This window comes from Onychostruthus taczanowskii, unplaced genomic scaffold (assembly GCF_017590055.1).
Source record: "Onychostruthus taczanowskii isolate IOZ18803 unplaced genomic scaffold, ASM1759005v1 scaffold9, whole genome shotgun sequence".
Classification (NCBI taxonomy): Eukaryota; Metazoa; Chordata; class Aves; order Passeriformes; family Passeridae; genus Onychostruthus; species Onychostruthus taczanowskii.
The window spans coordinates 6,993,975-7,010,364 of NW_024506993.1; the positions used below are offsets into that span (position 1 = coordinate 6,993,975).

Genomic DNA, 16,390 nt, shown 5'->3' on the forward strand with positions numbered 1-16,390 from the left:
GGCATTTTTGTATTAAATAGCCTTTCAAATATTAATCTTGTAAAAACAGAGGGAAATACATATGCATTTTAAAACACGCTTGCTTCACAAATACCACTAAAACAAGCTGATACAAAACCATAGTCTCACAGCCCCTGAGGGGCAAAGGCAATGATCAAAAATAAAGAGGTCACTCCCCCAAAATGCAGATATACTGTCCTGGAATATGACGCCACATGTGTTAGATGTGGATGAGTTTAGGTCCAAAGAGAGCACAGAACTTTCCAGAAGCAGGGCATTTACTGCAGACTGGGATTGAGCACTGGAGTATCTTAACCCAAGACATGACATTGCAGCCTTCTCCACATTTTGCTGCTCACGTAAAGCTCACCCAGACCCTCGTGACTGATGTAGCTCTGGCCCAGTGTGAGCTGTTAATGTTTAATAGGCGTCTCCTGTACCCAGTGGTCACTGTGACAGCAGGGAACCAATGTTTATGATTCAACACTTCAAACAGAAATCTTAGATGTGGCTACCTCTCAACAGGAGGAAACATCTGAAGAATGTGTTTTTCTGATATTTTTACTTCCTGAGAAATGAAGGGTGCTTTCTGTATGACTCACATCCATGTTTTTCACTTGTGATATTTTTAAACTCTGAGATCCAGCACTGATTGGAATGCAAAAAGTGTGACTTTTCTCCCGTCCTACCCCAAAGGGCCTTTCAGCCAGGGACAGGTGACAGCAGGAACCAGGAGTAGGTCATCTCTAGGTTTACAATGGGGGTAGAAAGCTTAAAAGAAACAGCTTTAGAATTTATGAGTGTCAGCCATATGTGAAAGCTAAAAGGTTTGATGAAAAAGAAGTACACAGACTTCTTTTCTCTGAGAACATAATGTGTATTTGAAAACAAACAGAAAAACTCATCTAGAACAAGGGCTCCTTTCTTTCCTTTCCAGCCAAAAGTATCTTTACAGTGCAGATGAGAGCTATTTTTTTTTTAATGCAGTTAATTAAATGCATAATTCAAAGAGATATCCTCATGACAAGTGATCCAATGCAGATTGTTTATATGAATTTCATCTCACTGCACATTCCTTCCCAAATTCTGCATGCTTATATTAGGGCATCATGGAGAAACCTACATCTGTCCTAGCTGCACCCAGACTGCAGATCTAAATTGCCCAGTCCTCAAAGAATCAAAAGATGCAAAAAACAAATACAACAAACAACGATAAAAGAGTTTCAATGCTTTGAAACTCCTCCCCAGCGTCCAGCTTCTCTTTCAGCTTGGAGAAGGCTGAAGGGCTCCTTGCTGGACCAAGGCTCACCATAAAATCTTGTTGGCTGAGCTAAAATGTCTTTAGCATCAGGCCAATGTAAATGCTGCTTTTCTTTAAGTACAGTTTAGTTCCTTTAAGACACCATTCAAGAGACCTAAATGCCAGCCTCAAGCTCAGACACAAGTAAGCATTCAAAGGAAATTCACAGGCAAGGTTTTGCTCTGGGCAGAAAGATTTTGCTAATGGTTTCACAAAACTGTTTTTTCCCTCCACAGGAGCAAAAAAGCAGAAGAAAGTTGAGGCAGAAGAACCACAGCAGCAGTCAGAACAACAATAAAATCTGGAAACTCAAAGGTAAGAAAGGGGCTTGTGCCCAGTCAGGGGGAAGGTGGCTGCAGATGCTCAGAGGATGCAGGAGCACACCAGGCTCCTCTGTACTGCCAGTGTGAATAAACAGGAGTGAATCACCACATCATCTGAAGCAACTCCTTTTAAAAGGAATAACCTACAAAGGACTGAAAACCTGACTAATGATTAAGATCAAAAGGGGTAACATCAACACAGAAACCTATTCAGTCTACACAAAAATGTCTCCAGCTCTTCAAGTGCCAGGGAACACACTGTTTGCTTAGTAGCAACACAGAACTGTACAAGATACGGAGTTTAAATACATTTCTATTCAGATAAGTTATCTCTTCCCCTCCCTACCAGCAGCTTTTGAAAGATTCATCTTGAACTTAAAGCACTGGAGGGTTTTTTCTTCTCAGATTTTTAATTCACTGGCATCATAAAGACCTTTGGCAATTTACAGTGTGAAGAGCACTTTCTCCTCAGATTGCCCTGCGTGGAGTCAGTTTGTACACTATGGTTACTTCATTACTTACATTGCATTACACAGGGGCAAATGCAGCAGGCACTGCTCTCTGCAGCAGATGTGCCCCAGGGCCAGCACCAGCCAGATGTTTCCCAGGGCCCCACATCAGGAGCAGGGGCTGGGCTGCTTTACCCCAACTGCCCCTCGGCAGTGCTGAGCCTCACACAGACCTTCCTTCTAGTCTGAAAGTGGGGTAAATCAGAGAAACTGCAGAGGACACAGACACATCAGCAGGCTACACTAATCAAAGTGTTGCAATTAGAAAAAAAACAAAACAAACAAACAACAAAAAACCACAAAAAAACCCAACCAAACAGAAAAAAAAAAAAAAAACAACAACAAACAACCACTCCAACAAAGCAAAAACCCCAAACCTATGTGAGACACCCAAATTCTGTTGAACTGCAGAAGGAACACTAGAGCCAGAATATATTTCTTCCTTCCTCTTGTCATGATAGTCTCAGCTGTTTGTCCTCCTGTAAGTCAGAGGGATGCAAGCCAGACTCCTCAAGCCCTCATGCCATGCTCCCCCCATGTAGTTTTGGTGATAGTTGCATTAGGGGTAGAGCAAAAAATTACAGGTTTAGCAACTGTGACCAACCAATGCACAAAGTGTTCACCCTGCCACTCAATAATTGACAACAAAATGGCACGTGGGCCAGAAAATCCCATGGGTTTTCTTTAGACATGCTCAAAGCAGAGCATTCCCATGTCTTGTTGCCTGACTGCTGCTACTGTGAGATGTCTCTTTTTCATAAGCACTTCCCATCTCTACATGCTATATGTTGACTTTAAATATCACAGATAAATACAGGTGCTAAAAATCAGAATAGACTGCAAGAATCTCACCTTCCTCTTTGAAGGCACCTGCACTTTCTTGGTGGGGTATTGAGCTGCTGCAATGCCAGGAGGCCAGTCCATAGGAATACGTGACCACTATATATGGCATGTAGAATCTGATTTTTCTGCATACCACCATATGGAACAGAATCTCAGCGGCATCAAACGTTTACCTAAACTCCATTAATGTCTTCTGCAAGCCAATATTTATAGCATACACACCAGTAGCTGCTGTCAGAGTGTGTATAAATGTTAAACTGAACTGTTAAAGAAACATAATGACAGATGTAGAGATGCTGAAGAGTGCAATCTATTCTAATTTATGATAATTTATTTCCATCATCTGGAGCCCTATTCAGAAGAGAAAGCTGAATGCATCCCAAAGCGCATCATGGGGTGGAGTGTAAAAATCCCCAGAAAAAAAATAAATTCTCTTTTAAACAAAGCAAGAATACTCTTGTCCTAAAACCCAGGACATGCTTAGCAATCTCTCTGTGCAGAAGCAATACAGATGTGGGGTACTCAAGCCCTGCCTCTTGGCAGCCCAGTGACACACGGGTTTCAGTGCAATTTGGGAATAGCTGGGAACTGTTTGTCCCATGAGAGATGTCTGATCACTGCTGAGTCACTACTTTTGGGGGACTAAGCTGCACAATGAACATTTATGAGCTCTGTCAGAGCCCCTCCAGCTGCACTAACAAGCAACACTGCACCCATGGGTGGCCAGCACTAATGAGCACATACATTTGAAGAGGGAAAGCCATTTTTAGAAATGAGTGAACCATGCCACGGTGAACTACATGGCAGAAAGAGCTTTTCTATTTGATTTCTCAGCAACACAAGCTGTGCTGGATTGGTTCTGCCATGAGACCCAAACCCCATCTCCATCTCCTGTTGCTGTCATTCTGCTGTGAAAGCCATGGTGGAGAGGATGAAAAAAGAGAAGGGAAAAAAAAGCAGTGACAGGACTCGGTCCCTGCAGTGGGGACCACCACTGGGCCGTGGAGGACCACGGGCAAGGAGCTGATTTTCATGGCTTCATCACTGCCTGGGAAGCAGCAGTGGCAGGAGGCTCATACCCCGTGGCACAGCCAGCATCCCCTGCATATGTCAGCCCGCCGTGGAGCCAGCTCCTGCTGCCTGCCAGGGCCTCACAATCTGGACAGGCACAGATTTTGTGCTGGAACAGGCGCCCTCTCCGCAGAGCTGCCTGCCACGAGTGACAGGCTGCCACAGCAGCCCCGGGACCGCGCAGCCCACGGAGCCAACGCAGCAAAACACGGGGCTTAGGAATGCTGATGCTCTGCTGAGTGCACTGTGCTGCCCCTGCACAGCTCTGAAAAACTCAGCTGTTGGCCAGGAAAAGGGCAAGGCACACAATGTATGCACAGACTACAGCACCAGCATGCACTCACGGACTTACACGTCAGATGACAATTTTCAACCAAAACAATTTTCTGCATTTTAGACTCACTTGTCTTTTCCCAAAAGAGAGTCATCTCTCAAAAAAAAATCTTGACTTTTCTTTCTAAGTGCCAGTGCTAGGGGCTTGCAACATCTACTGTGGGAACACCAGTGCTGTGCCTTCAGTGAGTTTGGGTTGGCCCCTCACTCTGTGCCTGCTCTGGAAAGCAGATGCCACAGCCAGACTAAACCATTTCAATGGGCAAAAGGTCCCATCACAGAAGGAGTGAGCCTGGGGCACCTCAGCAAGGTGTGCAGAGGAGGAGAATACAACCATTTCTGTAGAGAATATCTCTTTAGAGAAATATTTTGTGTTGAAATAATTGCAGTTTCTATTACAAATATTCCTCCATTCATGATCTCACCAAAGGAAATTGAGATTAAGAATTATTTTTCCCTCAAGTAAATGAAATTTCTTTTCCCAGAGCAGCTCTACCAATGATTCCTTTTGATGTAGAAATGAGAGTTTCTTCCCTGACATCTTAGGTACAATCCAAATCACAAAGGACAAATACTCCACATGATCCTTAATCACCTGCCCCAGCCTATAATCCATGAGGAAACTCCTTCCAATACCTTTCCTGCTGCTGTGTGCCTGGCTGCAAGGAAAGCCAGCTGCCTGCCAAATGCTCCCAACCTGGGCACTTGGCTGGGATTAATCGATGGATGTGCCCAATGTACAACATACAGCATTGCTTCTGCTCTCTGACTGAAAAATTAAAGTTTATTAATTATTCCACTTGAAATCAAATTCCTTTCACAATAAAATCTTCACTCTTGGCATCAACCCTCTCAATGAGTAATTCCATCAAGGAAATTCTTCTTGCAGCACCGTTCACAGAAGATTAAAAAAAGGAAGTGAATATGTTTAGAGAGAAACTCTATTGAGCCATGCTTTTGAGTAAATCCCCCTGTCCACATGCCCGTGGGTCACCAGTTGGAAAAGGCAGCTTGCAATGCACTCAGCACTTGGCAGTGAGCAGCTTTTGCACTTTTATCCACCCTCAAATGCATCCTTGCATCTGCGTGAAAGATTAGAACAAAATGCTGCTACGACACAACACCACACACCATGTGTATCAGCTCACCAAGATCAAAGGCACACAGCAGCAAAAAATTTAATTAAAATGTTAAAATTAAACAGGAAGGCATCCATTGTTTAATTTTTTGGCAGGCATCTTCTTTCAAGCCGGGTCCTAATTCCATTCCAGCATGCTGACTGCCCCTGGAGATGGCAATCAGGAGAGCTCTGCCGGATTTATCAGCCGCTGGATTTGGCGGTGGGGGAATCCCACACTCTCTTTGGCTTTCAAGCACAGTCCCCAAAAAAAACACTAAGAGAAACTGAAACTTAGCTTCAAAGGATAATTATTGCTATATAGATATTCTGCAGTAATAAGCCAATTTCCAGTATCAAACCTAAGCCCCCCGGGCTGGGCACAAGATACGCCCAAGAGCATCATTCCCCCTTACAGTCCCAACAGGGAGGTGTGACCTTGCCATGTTCAACCACTTCAGGACACCCTTCCCTCCACACAAAGGCTGTTTGAAATGGGGTAAAAAACTGATGCAAAGAAGTGGTGTTTGTGTGTAACATGACCTCTGTGTGGGGAGGAGCAGGGGTACACAACAATGTGATTTTAGACTTGCATGCAGCTGGGGGCCTTGTCTTGTTTGGTTTTGCTTTGAGCATACCTCCAGCACACAGCCAGGGAGAAGGTTATTCTGAAAACAGTTCAAGCAATGCTCAAGTTTGCTTGTTCAATAACTGTGAGATATTTCCTGGCTTCCTGGGGTATGCTGGTTTTTTGGGTATTTTGGGCTGAATGCTTAAGGCAGCCATTGACCATACAGCCCACCTCAGGGAGACTGAACCAAGAAGCCAGATGTCTCCTTGGATTTTGGGAACATAGAAAGGAAGATTTTGCTACTTCTTTAATACTATTTGGGATGCCAGAGAGGCTTTTCACCTAATATGAAGATTGTCAAATGCAGTGTCAAACATGGGGCCCCAATACAAGCACCCAACATGCACGTGACAAAGGATTTGAGCTGGGGCTTATCACTTCAAGCCAAATACACTTTGGATTTGCATCGCCTGAGAAATTGCACAGGAGCGCAAAGCATTAACATCAGGAAAAGAGAAGACTGAGGACAAACAGAATAAACTTCTCTCTGAAATTCAAAGAGTTACTGTAGAGCTGTTACTATAAATGACTTCCTGATGTATCAATGATCTTGCCGATGTTGGTTGCATTTCATTTTGAAATCTTCTGGGCAGAATTTCACTCTCACTACTTCAGAGTTTTGAGTACTTCTAGTGAATATTCAGTCAGGCTGTTCACAGCAGGCTCTGGTATTTCTCATAGAATAAAGATCAAGTTGACAGGTTGGGACTTTTGCAAGAGAGTCAAATCAGATTTATTTCTGAAAGTAGGACTGGGACTGTACACCTCTCCTCTGAAAATGGATAAAACTTCATTGAAATCTTCCTGCTTCTGTTTTTTCTCCTGCTTCCTTAACACTACCTCCCTCCTGCACATTTTAGTGGCTAGGATGGGGTCTTCTTATCAAAGTGGCGTCTCCAGGCCAGCAAAAGCCCCCTGTGTCATGGTCTGATCACTGAAAACATCCTCACCAACTTCTGCCCTGCAATGGCCCTGCCAAACTGGGCTGAACATCTGTACCAGCACTTATCCAAAACCTGGAGCCCTCAGAGCTCCCCAGTGTTTATCCCAAGCCTCAGGCTGCATTCTGCTCCCCACAGTATTTGGCCAGCAGCTCCCACAGGCCCTGCCTCTAACACAGCCTTCTCCCAGATGCTAAGGCATTCTGGAAAAGGCACAGACAGAACAGCTTGCTCAGAGAAACACAATTATCTATCCATTAGAACACTGGAAAAGGTAAAACAATAAAGGGCAATGAGCACATTACTTCAGTCTTTCCTGGGCCTTTTTCCTGGGTCATGCCCCTACCCCTCTGCTTTAAGGGCCAAAGTTGACATTCATCTTGTGAGACCTTTCTTCTTTGCTCTCAACACTGAGGTCCATAACATTTGTTTCATGCCACAGATGGCTGCTCATGTGGAAAGCCCTCTCTCCTTAGGGGCCACACCAGTCTAATCCTCTGCTGATCCTTCTCCCCTGGCAGCATTACGAAAATACTTCACCACGGCAGAACCCAAGCTGTCCAGCACAAGACTCTGCTCCCTCCCACCACAACCAACCTCTGAGTCTGATCCACGGCAGTTCTCCCCACACCATCCATTCCAGCTTAGGTTTGAGCACTTCCAAATGAGTGCAAATGCCCCATCCAAAAATCTGGAGCATGCACTCATGGGCCTGCATCCATAGGCTGCTAATGACACCTAATATTTTTGTTTATATAAAATATTCTTAGAGAATATTTCCTTCCTTAAATTAATGTCATAAACAATGGCATAAATAATATCTACAATTATATTAATTCAAATCTAATGGCATAAATAATTGTAAAATTGGCATTAAAATGTCATAAACAACGGCATAAATAATATCTACAATTATATTAATTCAAATCTCCATCATTTTATGTGATTTAGGACTTTCCTTAAAAATGGGAAGCACTATTAGCTTTTTTAACTGAGTGAAATATTCAGAATGGGAAAACAATGCTTCCAAACACAAACCTGAGAAGTCTCTAGCATGGCCAGAAGACAAAACTGTGCAAATTAAAGCAAAAGCTTACAGTTTGCCTATATTCAGTATTCTTTTGCCAAAAAGCAAGCAAGCTGTCACCTTAGCAACAATGTCACACTTTGCAGCACATATGCCACTTTGAACAAACACCTTAAACACAGCATCTCCACACTGTATATTCCTTTCTGTAATGTTCTTAACAGCACTCTGTAGACCCCCATGAGAGTAAAATCCATGAGGACCTCTCTGGCAGCTGCTGGGCTGGACAGCCAGCCAGCCAAGTGCTGTTTTCCACACTGCACCCCTGGCCCATACTAAGAAGCATTTTTATCCAGTGCCCAAGGGGAAAACTGGGCTTGCAGGGGTACAGCTTTGTCTTCCACAGCCAGCCCTGTGCCGAGCCCAGTGTCCCCTGCTGTCTGCCTCTCCTCTTTCCCTGCTCAGGACAGGGTCCTCTCCCCTGGAGCAGCGTGGAGAACTTCACCAAGCATCTCCTGCCACTTGGGATCACTTACAGTGCCATGAATGTAGGTTAAGCCAGGGACCTGAGCATCCAAATGATAAAAAGGGTTTTATCAGAAGCATCTCCAAGCCTGTCCTCTCCCAGCTGCAACATCTGAATCCAGAGATGTCAACATGCAGGGCTTTTACCCGGAGCTCCAATTATGCAGATGCTGATTTACAGGAGTGATGACTGAAACATCGCCCTCATAAAAATTGTCAAGGAGACTTTAACTGTGTTTGTCTAATAGCAGAACCCTCCATCTCCACACATCTTATTGCTAGTTTGAAAGTCAGATCATTTTTGTTCTTCTTTTCATAGAAACCTGGTTTGCATATATAATCAAATTTAGCATTAATGAGTCTCTTTTCTCATCTTCTATTCCTAATGCTTCAAACAGCCACGCTTGGATAAGAGCAGCTATTGAAATGGCTTGCCATGAGATTTTACCAGTTTCTCCCAGGAACTTTCACAGCAGCAGCATGTAACTCCAAAAAGTTCTGCTCCTGGAGCCCTGTCTCTCAACCATATGTGCTAATCCTACATAATTATTTTATACCAGGTTGCACTCTGTTTCTCTGGGCTGCTTGAGAATCATCAGGATTTAAATGAACTATTAGGTGACCTTTTAAAATCAGCTCTCCAGCTTCTGATCACAACACGGTCCTAAAATGGAAAATGGTAGGCATTTTCCAGATGAAAGATGTCATTTATTTGCAACGTGGTCAGGCACTGCTGACCTTTTCTCTTCCCCTGTATCAGCATTTGTACCATTTTAACAGCAACTTGCTGATAAGCACAGTTCTCAGTTTCCAACCAGATATGCATGCTGATAATCATGGATGTGAACAGCAAAGCAGTCAGCTCTCTGCAGACTGCATAAAACATGGGACCACAAGGCAGATTTTCCTGCTCTTTCAGTTGTGTTCTGGGTTTTCAGTCTTTAGAGCTCCCATCTTTTTCTGCTACCTTGATCTAAAACTGTATCTTTTATCAAAGCCAGAGGTCTCAATCATGAGACTCGCAGTAGTTGAGACTTTAGGACCACAAGGAAGAACACCATGTAGGCACTACTAGTGCTTCTGCTGCCTTGATGCCAGTCCCACTGGCAGAGTGACATATGGCTTCCACATCTGCCTTCAGTGAGACTACAAAAACTTTTCAGATCCTTCCTATTGCACACCACAGAGCCTGATGTCTAACAGCAAAATCCACTTCCTGGGTTCTTCCTAATAAAAATGACAGAGTTCCCTGCTGGCAGATTACCCCAATAAATGCTCAGAAGTTGCAGGCCCAAAGCCAAGGACAAATGAAGCCTGTTCCCAGGGCTCAGGTCTCCTGGATGCTCACATCTTGTTGGTTCATCATGGCAATTTTTGCCTGCCCAGAGCTGCAGTGTATTTTGCATGCATTATGCTAAGCTGCCTATAAGAAATCATCCAATTAATGACAGCTTACAGAGAAGGGTTAGTTACACGGTAATTACCTTTCTAATATTAAAATACCATAGAAATGGATTTAGATTTTTTGATTTAGTGGCACATGTTTCACTGACCTGACACTACACATACAAGACCATTGAGGCAGCAACTGGGACCCAGTTTACAAGAACAGCTAAGTACTTACATCCCCAGGCAGACATCAAAAGACTTGACAATACATTTTTAACCTGTGCATGTGTTTCTTACACATCAAGACGGATGGGCCCAGCATTAAATGCAGCATCTGATCCTGGCCATATGAGCAAAATCACCAGGCAAGAAGAAATATTACTTTTCTTTACGGCCTTCCTTTCAATATGGGGGTAGAGAAGACCAAACACTCAACTCTTCCACCCTGCATTCATGAGGAGCATTAAGCTTCAGCAAGCTAACCATGCTCCATCAACTAAGTATCTGCCCATACCAGAATAGCCAGCAGCCTTCTGGTTAAGCAAAAACCAAACACATATATGCAAATGTGATGAAGAGTCTCAAGCAACCATAAAACATCTCGGGCCCATCATACACTAGGACAGAGCAAACTACTAATCACACATGCTTCATGGAAGCATTATCTTCTTATTTCTTTCCCATTTATTTTCAGCATCTCAAGATATCTAGGCTTTTCTAGGGCACACTTGAAAGCACGCAGCTACTTATGTCCATTCATATGCATGCAAATATAATCCAACAAAAGGGCTCCACGGCCAGATGAGCAATCAGCACTAGGACAAAAGACAAGACTTATTATCAGTCTTTCAAGATTCAGATTCCCTTTGCCTTCTGAACACACATCTGCGTGCAAGGCAAGAGGTGCTAACCCTTTCAGAATCTATACCATCAAAGCAAGCTTGACTCTTTCCAGGCAGGAAAGAGCCTGGCCTTTTTCCTGGCTCACCAGTCAAGTGATCACAGCGTGAAGGCAAGGAAGCAAAGCGAAGTTAGCTCGGGCCATGTGCACCGCACACAGACTTTTTCAAACAATCTTCATCCAATTTTCCCCAGAGATTTGTTGTCTAATGCTTTGGAACTCTTTGGTACATCCCATGAAGATGTTCATGAGCAGTGATGAAAGCCAATGTATTTTTTCTTCATTGTATCTGCAATGTATTTTTTCTTCTCATAAAGGCAAGAAATAAAACAGCTCAGACACATTTGAGTTCACTGAACTAACATTCACTTCCAAGTTGTCCTATTAAGAAAAGCCATAGTGTCCACAAGATTTGTCCTGCAACATAAATGATTCACAAGTGCCCTGATAAAAGCTGCACTGGCTTACACAAAGTTACAGTCTGGCCTCTGTGCCAAAAATACCCCCTGCCCATAGCAACCCAGACACAGCTGCAAGTTGGTGGAGATGGGAGCTCACTGCAAGGTATTTTAAAACACCAACCTATAGATAACCATCAAGGCAATCACAGCAACTCCTGACTGGCACAGTGGTGGAGTTTCTGCATCCCTGCTATTTATGGAGGAACACAGAGAAGGGCATTATGGACACGCTGCAGCTCTTGTTACTTTACAGGAAACTGACAAGTATCAGGTTGCTTTGGGTTTGCAGAAGGAAAGTTGTTTGTTGCAATTCACAATGTAATTAAACACACACACCCACACACCCCACCGCCACCCATGCCTCCCTGCCTCCCCACAGCCTAGGGATACAAAGTTCCCATTTTTACAAAAATGTTATTGCCAGTAACAGCCTGAGTACAGCAGGTAGTTCCTATACCCATTGCATTGCATGGGGAGTATCTTGCTTTTCATTTAATTTCCTCTTCTAGGGCTCCAGAGAGGCAGCAAGTGCAAAACAAATACACCAAAAGTGTCAAACTTGCTTGTCTTGCTCACTTTTTGCATACCCCAATAAAAGCAGTCTAAACACATCCAGAGAGTCACAGGACTGAAATTAATCCAGGGAGACGAATGTGTATTTCTTCTCTTTCTTCTTTCCTTATTCATTATTGGCAGGTGCACGTATAAGAGAGTTATTTTTCAAATGCAGTTGTAAGAGTGTTTGTGACATTGCTACTGGTTGTAGTGCTGCAGTGGATTATCTGAGAAACAAGCTTCAGATGAACATTCTTCTCTTGCAAAGATCAGTGGAGTAACAGCCAAGGGACTAAAGATGAGCAAGAACAAATACAGCTTTTAAACAGCTCTTCCCTGCCCCCAGCACATGCCATGAGTTGACTCAAAGCTGGAAACACCCAGGCCTCACCCAGTGCAGCTGTGTGCATTTTTTCAAGTTCAGATTTGTGATCCACATGCTTTATTGCCAAGGTAGAGTTCAAAAAAATGCAACTCTTGCATAATTGCTACAAGCCGTTTTCTTGGTTTCTTTCTCTTAACTTTCCCCAGGCCTGAGCCAATGTTGTTTCTTAATGGCTTCTAAATGCAATTTCTTGTCTGAAAATAAGATTACAGTGTACATGGGAAATAGAAATGAAAACATATTACAGTGCTATGAATATTCAGAAGAATCATCCTTATCTCAGCAGCTTCTCTCTGGGTGTTAGGTGACCATCAAAGTAGGAAATTGAGAAGGTCAGATAAGGTCCCCGCTCCTCAAGACAGAAGTTCACATCTGAGCCAGACTACAGGTAAATTGGAATCTGCACACCTAAAAATTAATTCTGCAACAGTTACAGTTTCACATCTGAGGAACCCACAGCCACTTCTGCTGCCTCCAGACCCACAAATGTGTGCATCCCCAAACACAAGAATTTCAGCAGCAGAGGTTCACAAATAAGGATGTGCTCACCCCAGAGTCACTATGAGCCACCCCAAACCACCCAAACAACGAGAGTAAGAATTCAAGGCTGGACTGCATGGACAAGCTGAGGACATTTGCAGCCTGCACCACCTCCACCCTACCAGCCTTTCTGAGGAACTCCCACAGCTCTGCCATCTGTGCTGCAACACCACAGAGCCTCCCCCCAGGCACGAGAGCCACCCAACGCCCAGAATCACTGCGTCACCAGCTGGGCTATGAACTTTATTCCCTTGCAGATGCAATCTAGGACTCAAGTGGGAGGTGTTAAGGGGTGTAATTTAACTGTTCTGATCGCGTGCAACAAGGTCTGTGAGGCTGCTGAAGGACATGGAAGAGGACACAGATTTGACTGGAGCATTTGGTCTTTTAAGGTTTAAAATTATGGCTAGGCTGATAAAAGGAGTCTGAGGGAGAGGTGGACAATTAGTTGGGACTGGAAATGACAGAGAGAGGTGGACAGCAGTTTGGAGGCATGGTGAGAAGGGAGGGAAGATGGGAGAATAAGATTAATTGAATAGAGATGGAATTCCAGTAATCCAAAAAGCCTTTCAAGTATATTTAAAAAAATAAAGACTTCCACACTCTGAAATATCATAAACCAAGCTGTGCTTAATTCTACTTAAACATACATGGCAAATGGAGAGAAAGTAATGTCTCAGATCATCTTAAATGTCACCACACTCTGCACCCTTTTCCTATACTCCCTTATTGCCAAGGGCTGGCCCACTCTGGCCGTGTCAGAAGAGCTCCGTTTCACACAGCCGCGTTGTGTACACACACAGGCAACGCGCACTTCCAGCAGCCAGAAGAGCTCTACTTGTGGCTTCCAACCGTGACAAAGGCAGCTTTTATATTTGGCTGTTGGAAGAAGTTACAGACCCAGGAAAGTGCCAAGAGGAGAGTTCCCAGTCGCTGTCCCAAGGATGCCAACACACTGGCTGGGGCGGGAACAATTTTCTCGATGGCACAGCCCATGCCCACGAGCCCGGAGTCCTTCCCAGAAGGGCTTGTTTCCCTAGCTCCATCAGACATAGCCTCATCAGGCAGACAGCCAAAAGACCACGCTCCCGGCAGCTATTTGCCATAGAACAGCTTTGTTCCCCGTTCTGCCCCGCAGCGAGTGCTGCAGAGTGGCTGAAGCACCCTCAGAGCAGCACCTGGAGCTCAGCCCCTGGATGTCCTGACTTCTCCTTGAGGCAGGAGCAGCAGCGCTGGGTGGGTTTGTCGAGCTCTGGGCAAAAAGCACAAGGGACCTTGCCCATCCAGTGCCACTGACCCCACTCTGGAGCCACCCTGTCCCAGGCCATGGCACCACCACATCACCATCACCCAACTCCACAGGACCTGATGCTTCAAGGTGCCCAGTCAGGAAGAGGAGCTGCTTCTGGTGAGCAGGAACAGAGTCTGGGGCGAGCAGCTGCCCCCAGCACACCAAAACACCCCCTCAGAGGCACCCTGGTCCGGCTGCACGTTGCAGGTGCCAACATGTGGATAAACACACCCGCACAGGGATGCGCCCCCCAAAATACACGCCTTACATAATTCCCCAGCCAGTCGGCGTTAGGGGAATGTGATTAATCCTCCATGACATGTTCTGAACTTTCCGTTCAGAGAGGCTCTCTGCTCCCGCAGACCTACCGGCGATGGATGTCATTTGACCTGCAGACTTCACTACGAATGAGCATCAGAGCAACACACAGTGACATTGCTCCGCACACCAATTATCTGCCTCCTTCCCCGCTCGGCCCAGAGACAAGTTTGCTAAATGCATAACGAGGATTTTATTTTCCTCGGTGTGTTGTTTTGTTTTTTTTTTTTTTTTCTTTGATTCGGTTACAGCCAGCACACGGATTGGGGAGGTCACCCACAAACCCATCCCGCCCCGCCGGCCACAGCGCTGTAGGACGCGAGTCCCCGGCCCCTCGCCCCGCGTCCCCGTCCCTCAGCCCGGCCCAGCTCCCACCTGTTCCGCCGGGCGCGCACTTCGGCGACAGCCCCCCCGCAACCCCTCCGAGCCCGGGACTCACCCACTCGAGCACCCTGAGGAAGGCCAGCGGCTCCTTCACCACGCGGAAAGTGCCGGCGGAGGCGAGCTGCGGGCAGAGAGAGGGGTCAGCACCGCGCCCGCTCCGCGCTCCCCTCAGCGCCGCGCAGCCCGCCCCCCGCCCGCGGCGCTCCGCGTACCTGGTCCACCGCCTCCATGGCGCCGCAGCCCCGCGGAGCGGAGCCGAGCGGCGCGGAGCCCAGCGGAGCCTCCCTCCCTCCCTCCCTCCCTCACGGCAGCCGGGATGCGCGGCGCTGCCCCCGCGCAGGCCGGGCGGAGCAGCCGGGCGGGGCCCCCGCCGCTCCGGCACTTTTTATAGCGGCGTTGTCCTTCTGGAAATTCGTGGTGTTGTTGTTTTCTCTTTTAACGATTTATTTCTGGCAGGAAGGAGAAGGAAGAGATAGGGAAAAATAAAATTAAAAACAAAAAAGGAAAAAAAAAAAAAAAAGAAAACAAACTGCCTCCTCAGCGCGCGCACAGGAATTATTAATATTTTAAGGCATGGCAGTCGCTGCCCTGTGCTCTTCCGTCCCCTCACCCCCTCCCGGGACGAACTCTCTCGTCTCCCCCGCGGCCGCAGGGCTGCAGCTCTGTGCTCTCAGCCCTCGCTCCCTGCTGCTTTTTCGAGCATTTCCTTGACAGCAGAACAGCGTTTTTTGCCTTGCTGTTGTCCTGGCCTCGTTTCCCAGCAGAGCCTGAACGATTCTAATGCATCCCGGGTGGCACAGCCCGGCAGGAGAGGCGGCTCCCCGTGTCCATCCACGCTCACCGGCAGCATTTCCTTGTGACATCTAAACGGCGCTGTGAGGATTTTGCGATGGAGCAAATTCCTGCCCCAGTAAAAGCTCAGGACGCAAATCCATCAACCCGTTTAAGAGCACAACAGCCTCTAGACTGAGACCCCGAGTCTGCAAACATTTGCATATCCAACTTCAGTGCCACCCTGATAACCAGTTGTGCCACCAGAAGGACACCAGTGCTCAAATAGGATTTCGGCCATAAGTAGGTCAGAGATGTGTCTGAAAAATACCTGAAGCTTTTACTCCCTGGAAGGAATCAGCCATCTGCAAAAGTTAAATAAGTCAATTAGTTTTGCTCAAACTACATCTCTGTTATAAAAACCCCAAACAATAATCTAAATGCGCTCTTGGAGTAAACAAGATGAGGGGGAGGGGGTGGGAGTCAGAAAAAGATGAATTTATGAAGTTTTTACTGGATCTTGAGACAGACGATTTTGTGTCAAAATCACAGATCTGGAACAAACTCAGCTGAAGTCTGGCAGCAGTGGGACTGGGTCCCGATTTTTAAAAATTTAATTTTTTTTTAAACTATATCAAAAACAGCTTTCAGGTCAGAATTACATTTAATTTTTTCAATTAAAAATTGTGGTATTTTCTGTGCTCCTTTCTTTCTACCCTAGGAGAAAAAACAGGAAAGGAAAATGCATAATTTTCCTTACAAAATATTATCAAAT

At 45.6% G+C, this 16,390-nt stretch overlaps 1 protein-coding gene across 2 annotated transcripts in view; it reads right to left on the reverse strand.

Moving 5' to 3' along the window:
- The window catches only part of SYNPR (synaptoporin), a 101,758-nt gene extending 86,634 nt beyond the window's left edge, over positions 1 to 15,124 (reverse strand). Inside the window, exons 1-2 of one of the 2 annotated variants that reach the window (XM_041425706.1) lie at positions 15,057 to 15,124; positions 14,900 to 14,965 (exon numbers count right to left, since the gene is read on the reverse strand). In XM_041425706.1, the coding sequence (XP_041281640.1) occupies positions 14,900 to 14,965; positions 15,057 to 15,074 (84 nt within the window). In that variant the 5' untranslated portion in view covers positions 15,075 to 15,124. The remainder of the gene's footprint in view (positions 1 to 14,899; positions 14,966 to 15,056) is intronic. The other variant, XM_041425707.1, reaches the window with a different exon arrangement.
- Positions 15,125 to 16,390: the final 1,266 nt, after the last annotated feature.